Source organism: Ambystoma mexicanum, chromosome 6p (genome assembly GCF_040938575.1).
Source record: "Ambystoma mexicanum isolate Mex_15411 chromosome 6p, UKY_AmexF1_1, whole genome shotgun sequence".
Lineage (NCBI taxonomy): Eukaryota > Metazoa > Chordata > Amphibia > Caudata > Ambystomatidae > Ambystoma > Ambystoma mexicanum.
In genome coordinates, this window is record NC_090935.1 from 550028208 (window position 1) to 550036743 (window position 8536).

Here is an 8536-nt window from a genome sequence, read left to right on the forward strand (position 1 = left end):
CCCAGCTTCACTTCCTCTTTCACTGATTCATTTGCCGACACCCTGGGACAACTCACCCATACATATGCCATGATGGTTGGCAGTTTTTTGGTGTCTGGACTGACTGTCATTCCCACTAGGCAACCTTTAAATAATAGGGCTCGCCATGCTTGTTTCTGCTCCTACAAAACTCGCCTTACCACCATCAACCAAATCTTATGTACAGAAATGTCTGATCAGCAAACGATCAACTTCTCAATTGCTTTGCCTTCCTTTAACCTGCCCCCAAACTACCAATCAAAAGCCTTACCTGTTCCTGGCAAAAAACAATGAAGAACAAATAATTCTCGCCCGCCTGTCTATACAATAGACTACAACAGCGCAGACATCTGCTATAGTAAAAATACATGTAGATTGCACTACTTAGCACAGATGCAGTGTTCAAAAGGTTTAGTATTTGTTACATAAAGGTGCAAATGTTTACCATTTAGATAGCAAGTATTGAAGTAGGTTTAATTGAATGCATGTCGTGTCGTTTGAGTAGTGTGCACAAACAAGGTTCCTAATCAAAATGTTTGACTTCCCCATATTTTACACTGTATTCTGCCTTGCATTTCGGTTTTTACATGGGATTTTGATTCTTACTTTGTTTTTGTCTCCAACAGCCATGGCTAGACAACAAACATACAGTGTTTGGGCGAGTGACAAAGGGGATGGAAGTTGTTCAGCGGATCTCAAATGTAAAGGTCAATCCCAAAACTGACAAACCATATGAAGATATTAGCATAATTAGTATCACTGTGAAATAATTAAAGAGTTTTATAAATTTTGATATATCTTTAATGTTAAATTTTAGATCATTATAAAGTTTTTTATGTGCATTTCATTTACGCTCTCTGCTCAGGAAAGCCACGGGACTGCAACTACAACTACACCAAGCCTTCTGTTCATGCCATGCAAATATCAAGTGATTTTGTTAAATAATTTGTAAATTAAGAAATAAAACCTTAAACCTGTACACGGACGTTTTTTTTATATTTAAGTAAATTAAACTCTCTTGCTATGTTAAATGTATTTTTCAAATGAACAATACCCGAAGCCTGGCCTTTTCTCACAGCTTGTGAGAAGAGGGGGGCATGAGAAATCGATGCAGATTACTGTGAAAATGTAGATATTTTAATGGGCTTCAGGAAAAGCAATTTATCTTGGATGCCTCAGATGAAGCAATGAGGCATGTTGATCAGTGGGCCTAATTTCGCAAATACTTATCAGCCCACTCTGTGGAATCTGGGAGCAGGCAATGGCAGATAGTTTGCTGTTACTGGATTCCTGGTAGGCGCATCCTATCTCATTTGTGGTGGACAAATTAGTTTCCTTGCGCAGAATGCCTGGTCACTAATACAAGCAGTGGTCGAAGTGGGCAGGAGCCGAGCTCCTCTACTTTTTTTTTAAATTAAGTTTTACTGTTCCCATTTTATTTTAAAAAGAAACCCTTCTGGAATGGTTGTTTAAAACACAAAATGTAGGCAGAAGTTGAAACTTGCACTTCAGTGGACTGCCAGAGGTACGATGGTTCCCTTAAACAGTAGGCGTCTTTTTTTGCTTTTGCCCTAATGGGGATTTGCACCTGGGGACCTGCTGGATCAGCACCAACCTCCCAACGCTGTGCTAACATAGTGAGCTATCGGTTGCTGTTATTTATGTCAGTTGCCTGCTTGGGACAACTCCCATTGCCAAGCACCACAAAAGCTCTGCTCCCGCAGTAATGAGAATTTTTCTTTTGCATTGAAGTAACTTAACGTGAAAGTACTGCAGGTACAGCTGTACGCACAGTAAATGGGCAGGTGGGAGGAGTCGCTTACATCTTTAGCATGCCCCTTAAGAGGTGTGAACGGTGGGTGATTGGAAAGGGGGGGGTGTAAAACTGCAAGCTCTGGGGACAATAAAGATAATGGGGTTTGTTTAAAATGCATTTTGCATATTCTTTCATTTTTATTCAGCCTTTATACAGTGGTGGAGGTGGAATGGAGGAAAGGCGGTGGGACCCAGGTATGGGGTTTGCATTGCATGTGGGATGGCAATGGGGTTTGTGGAGAGCTGGGTCGGGACAGCTGGGGACATAGTTCACTAGTTCTTATCGTACACTTCAACCACTGAATACAGGGTTTTATCAAGTCAGTATGCTGAGCAAAGGAAGCCAATGCAGAATGCTTGGAGCTTCGATTACATGGACTAGTCATTGTAGACCTACGCCTAGACGAGAGACTGAATTTTGTAATCTTTGTATGTTTGAATATAGCGCATTTCTAGAACATGCTTTACGGGATAAGCCAGTTCTGGCATGAGGGAATCCTGAGCTGCAGAGAAATGGCACTTCCTGATAATCAGTGGATGCCTTTGAGACGAGGGTTTTGAGACTGGCCCCAAATTATAAAAAAGAAAAATTCTGTCATGGAATTGGAACTATATCACTGCATTACTTGCGCTCTATCATGCTGACTCTCCAACCTCATTTTGTGATTAATTTGAAGGAATGGATGCCATTCTTATTGGTATATTGCTTGGTGCCTTCCAATCCCTAATGTCAATTTATACCCACTGAAAACATTTAAAGCTTGTGTATTTAGTAGGTACCACTTCTAGTCTGAGAAGGATTTGAATATTGCCTGCATAATAGGTGAAATCTGATTGTGCCTGTCTGATGATAAAACATTAAAGAGAATTGGTCGAAAGAGGGGTACCCTTGGGTGGTACCCAGCCTAGGACGTGACCCCGGATACAAAAGCCAACAAAATAACTAATTTGTTCCCTAGTGTCCAAAAGCACAGCAGACCGTGCTATGGCGGTGGGTGAGAGCTTGCCCTCCATGGACAGTCTGTAGGTCTACAAATTCTAATTATGTTGATTGCCACACTGACGTCTGGGAGAACTAGTATGATTAGGTGATTAAGTTCTCCAGCATGGGGTCTGGCATGGATTCACATGCTCATGAATATTCCCCGTCGTCAGGCTGGGAATCCTCGGTAAAGAAAAAATCAGTATTGGTTTTGTTTCTGATCTGTCTTTCTTAGTAGTAACCAATCGCTGATCTCTGGGTCATACTGCCCCCAGCCAATGACTGCCCTCTCCCTAAGCCCCGCCTCTGGCAGCCATCCTCAGATTTTTACCGCACGCTCAAGTGTTGGGAGTCCTCGTGCTTTAGCTCTCGAGTTTTTGCTGCGTTTTTGCACTTTTTCAGGAGATTTTCTCATTTTTTTCGGTTTAATCGAGCCTCAAAATCCACCGTTTCTACTTCCGATAACGGGGACCCGTTTCGGAGTTCTTCTACACCCCTCAATGGTGAAGTTTTCGTCGAGTTTACGCTTCTTGGAGGATTCCGGAAGATGTTTGTTTGTTTGTTTATTATTTGTAATGCGCGAACGTACCCGAGGGTATCAGGGCGCAACATTTTCAGGAATATGCGAAGCTTAGTTACAATAGTCATAGAATGTACAGAAAGGCACATCAAAGTTAAATACAAGTCAACAAAGATTTACATAAATGAAATATACATATAGGCCAGTATGCACGTGGTTACAGTCTGTGCGGGTTGCATGAGTATCTTAGACAGCTTACGTTTTCAACCAAGAAACTACCTTAGATTGGAAATTCTGGTAGGGTAGGTCTGCTCTGAGATTTGGTGGCAAGGAGTTCCACAGTTTGGCTGCTTTCACTGGGAAGCTATTGCCCCCTATGGTGGCTCGTTTGAAGTTGGGGACTGTGAGGCAGTCTTTATAGGCAGTTCTGGTGGGTCTCAGGGAGGGTTGTCTGTGGAATCTATTTATAAGGTAAGTAGGGGCAGCATTATTTAAGGATTTGTGGGTGAGTGATGCAGTTTTTAAGAGAATTTTGTCGTTGATGGATAGCCAGTTGTTCTGTTCGCTGAGTCCTGAGATGTGCTCTCTTCTGGAGATGCCCAAGGCCGCTCTGAGGGCATTATTCTGGAGAGTTTGTAGTTTGCTAGTGGTAGCCTTTGATGATCCGAGATAAAGGGCATTGCAATAGTCAAGGCGGGATAGAATAAGGGCTCTAGCGAGGGTAAGGCAGTTAGTGTCAGACAAACGGTTTCGCTGTGCGGATTAATTTACATGTATATGCCGTGGAAGAGGCCAAGGAGCTCACCTGTCTTCTGAAGGAGAAGTTAGAATCCAGGTAAAAGCCCAGAGTTTTGACCTCATGTCCAACCTTAATGTTGTTCCCATCGATCATGAAAGAGTTATAGGTAGGGCCAAGTTTCTTTATACTGGATGTGGTGCCTAGAATGATGAGTTCAGTTTTATCATCATTCAGGCATAGTCCATGTAGGGCCATCCATGCCTGGATGATGATGTACACCCTATTTAGCAAGGCCAAATCCTTTCCATAATCTCCAGAAAGCGGAAGGAGGATCTGGGTATCATCTGCGTAGTTAGTGTAGGTGATACCGAGATGATCCAGATCATCGAAAAGGGGCTTGGTAAATATGTTGTATAAGGTGGGGGAGACACAGGAACCTTGTGGGACACCACAAGTGATGGGTATGGGGTCTGCCGCCGCTGTAGGTGAGAAGACCCTCATGGTTCTATCATTAAGAAAAGAGGTAATCCAGGTGATAGCCTCGGCCGAGAAGTGAGCTGAGGTGTGTGCATAGGACAGAGTGATCAACCAAATCGAAGGCTGCAGACAGGTCGAGGAGGAGAAGTAGGGCGGCTTGGCCGTTGTCTCTGAGCGTATCGATCTGAGCCTTCAAGTCAATGAGGGCAGTTTCGGTTCCATGTTGAGGGCGGAACCCTGATTGTCTGGAACCCAGTAGACGGTGTTCTTCCAAGTGCTTCTGAATTTGTACATAAGCAACCTTGTCCAGGATTTTTAGTAGGAAGGGAACCGTCGTTATGGGTCTATAGTTTGTAGGCGTGGCTGGGTCGAGTGTGGGTTTTTTTAATAGTGGAAGTACCCAGGATTGTTTCAGGTTAGTGGGGATAGAGCCAGAGGTGAAGGAGGCATTAATCAGTTTTGTGATGAAGGGAGAGAGGTCACGGGCAGCATCTTTAATGAGCTGTGCTGGGCATGGGTCTCCCTGACAGTTGGACAGTTTCAGAGACAGGATGATTTTTTCTACTTCGAGAATCGTGACTTTGGAGAAGTTAAAGCGAGGGAGATCTGTGTGTGTGGGCGTGTCTGGTGTTTTGGAGGGAAGAGAGCCGTTGAGGGACACTTTTTTGCAGGCTATTTTGCTTTGGAGGGTCGCAATTTTGTTGGCTAGGGCACTTTGAATTTCAGAGCACCAGTTTTTATCTTTAGTGCAAGTGTCGAGAGGTACTATAGGGGTTTCAACTTCTTTAAGGATGGAGAAGAGTTCCTTCATGTTTGATTTTGCTTGGGATATGCGAGAGTCAAAGGAGGTTCGTTTAGCCAGGTAGATTTCTTTTTTGTAGAGTGTGGCTAGTTTGGAGAGTTTAAGTTTATTCGCATCTGAGGGGGATTTTTTCCAAGTGGCCTCACAATTCCTTTTTTGCTGCCTTAAGTTTTTAAGGAATGGGGTGTACCATTTGTTTAGATGCGTCTTTGGTTTGCTAGGTCTCAGTTTGAGGGGGGCAATTAGGTCCAACGAGGTGGCCATGGTCTTGTTATATTCTTCAACTAAGGTCTCAGGTTCTAGGTTGTCTGGGAGTGAGTTGAGGGTAGGGAGTAAGTGCGGTAAAAGTCTTTCAGCTGTCATATTCTTCTTATTTCTTGTGAGGGTGGGCGGGGCCCTGATAGTGGGTGGGGGAGGGGGTCTGTCAGTAGAGAGCAGGAATGAGACCAGGTGGTGGTCAGTCCAGGCTAGGGGAGATATGTTAGTAATGTTCGCTAGGCAGTTGTGATCGGCCACCCAATCGAGTGTTCTGCCTTTGTCATGTGTAGGTGCCTTGCTTCTTTGCGTGAAACCTAGTTCCGAAAGAGTGTTGATTATGGTGCTGGCGGAATGGTCTTCAGGATCATTGTGGCCCAAGTTGAAGTCACCCAGGATGAGGACTTGGGTGGAACTAGTAAGGTTGGTTGAGAGGATGGTACTGATATCTTCATCGAAGGTACCAATGGGGCCTGGCGGGCGGTAGATGAGGTGGATGTTGAGAGTTTGGGTGTTGGTCAGTGGGATTTTGACTGAGAGTGTTTCACATGATGGGACGGTAGTAGGTGTTGCAAGTCTCATGATGAGACTACATTTATGGATGATGGCAACACCTCCTTCTCTGGAGTTAGGACGATCTTGTCTCAGGATGGAATAATTATCTGGGACTGCCAACATGAGCATGGGGCCTGCTGCTGGGTGCAACCAGGTCTCAGTAATGGCAAGGATGTCAAGGTCTTCATTGAGGATTAGATCGGCAATTTCAGTGGCGTGAGCTACTAGCGATCTGGCATTGATCAGGGCTCCCTTTATTTTGGGGCTGGTTGTGATTTTGGTGGAGGTAATGTGACACTTGTCTTGTGTGGACTCAGGAATAATCTGAGAAGGGGAATTGAGTGAGGGTTTAAGGTTGGAATTATGGGGCGGGTTCAATTTTTTAGTGGGGGACCTCGGTAAGGTTTTGGCATTCTGTAAGGAGGGCAGTGAGCGGGCTAAGGGCTCATAAATTTTGGCTAGTCTGGCTCTAAGTCCTAGGTTCCTGTTGATGGTAGAGCGAGGGAGACTGGCCCGTTGTAGTGGTTGTGGGTAGTTTAGATCTAGGTATGAGGACTTGGTGTTGGACGTGGATGGGTCTCGCGCGTTAGGTGGCAGAGGAGCCATACTATGCCGTAGTGCAGTATTGATGAGGATCAGAGTGTAGGCAAGCAAGTGGGTGGTTGATATACACATGCTCGGTGGTAAGGCGAGAGTATTTGGTGATGAGGCGATGATTAAGTTAACGCCGGTTAGGCCGGTCAGTGTTAATGTGGTGCCTAGTTAGGATATCACGGGTAGGCTAAGTTTCAATGGGGTGACGCCTGGATAAGACTGGGTAGGTTAACTTGAAGAGATGAGGTGCTTCGCTTGGGATAGGAAAGTGTAGTTACGATGCACTAGTAGTGTCCTTGTTTAAGATAAGGCAGTATAGCTAGAGGCAGTAGGTCACTCCTAGATTAGCATTGGGCAGTGTGGCTGGGATGCGCTGGTGACACCTGGATTTGCGATAATACAATAGGGCTGAGGGCCGTGAGTAACAGCACAGTTTGGTGTCAGGTAGAGTGTCTAGAATACATTGGTAGCACCTGTATTAGGTAGAGCAATATGGCTGGAGGCAGGCAGTGAGGGACAGCTAAATTTGACATTAGGCAAAGTAGCTAGAATGCACTAATAAGAGTACACTGGTAGCATCTAAATTGGATAAAGCAAAAATAGCTGGAGCTAGATCTGCGGCCTACCTCAACGGACATGGCCCAGGACAGGAGAAGCTCGACGCCCGGATCCAAGCTGTTCAGGTGCTGCCCTGGATGCGGATTACAAAACGTTTTCAAGGAGGACGAGCATTCACGATGTCTCTACTGCCTTCATGAGGAGAAGACGCACCTGGAGAAGGACTGTGCGTTCTGCAAGAACCTTTCGGAACGGACCAAACAAGATCGTCGTTCCCGCCTCGTCGCCTGGCTGGAGAAGGGCACAGCAGGTGAGAAGGCGAAGAAAAAGTATGAGTGGGCTTCTAAGTCCTGTGAGGGCGCCCCGGCGACGGGGGCCAAACAGAAGGCCAAGCACCGCAGGGCACCGGGAGCGCCGAAAGGTCGGGCTCTTCAGCTGCCAGGCAGGGCGCGACTTCCCCCGTCACGTTCAACCACGAGCCAGCGCCCTGGTTCGGGGAAGAGGAAGTCCGAGAACCCGGGTAAGCTGCTGGAGCGGCCCCGGTCGATCTCGAAAGGGGAGCGAGGGGCTGACCCTCCCCCCAAGGCAAAGGCCCAGGACGCACCTAAGGTGGTGAGGGCTTTGATCCAGCCGGCAAAGGCCTCTATCGAAGTGGTCGCTGCGACCCTGGCGAAGCCGGCTGAGACTACGCCAGTGGAAACGGCCTCTGGGCCCAGAGTATCCCTGCCACCGCGGAGGGAATCCTCTTTCCAGCCCATCGTTAAGACCCCCGTGAAGTCCCCGGCAGAAAAAAAGCTGGGGTGATGGGGCCAGTGGCCATTACAGACTCGGAATCAGCCTCTGAGGAGGAGCTGGTGGAAACCGAGAAGGGCCTCAGCGAGAGTTTCATAGGCCTCAACGAGAGGTTCGAGAAGGTTCGATCCCAGGGGACGGTCCCCGCTGACGTGATCGAAGATGGCGACGATGGCGACGAAGAGGGCCCAGTGGAGCAGCCATCCCGTCCGTCGCAGCCATTACCCGAGCCCCAGGATAGCTCGGCGGCCATTTTGTTGGTGATCCAATCCGTATGTACCGAGATAAGCACGAGATTACCACGGCCCCCGACAGAGAATCCAGAACCGGGCCCGTCTGGAAACCCTCCGAACAAGTAGAGGAGAGTCCACCCCTCTCTGCCCGCGAGGCCTGTGGACCCCTCATCTCCCTAGCCGGACCCTAGAGAGG

The 8536-nt window shown here is 47.0% G+C and overlaps 1 protein-coding gene across 1 annotated transcript in view; it reads left to right on the plus strand.

The window, feature by feature from the left end:
• The window catches only part of PPWD1 (peptidylprolyl isomerase domain and WD repeat containing 1), a 537697-nt gene extending 536700 nt beyond the window's left edge, over positions 1-997 (plus strand). The window contains exon 11 of the mRNA XM_069627352.1: positions 645-997. Coding sequence (XP_069483453.1) covers positions 645-788 — 144 coding nt within the window. The 3' untranslated portion in view covers positions 789-997. The remainder of the gene's footprint in view (positions 1-644) is intronic.
• The last annotated feature ends 7539 nt before the right edge of the window (positions 998-8536 follow it).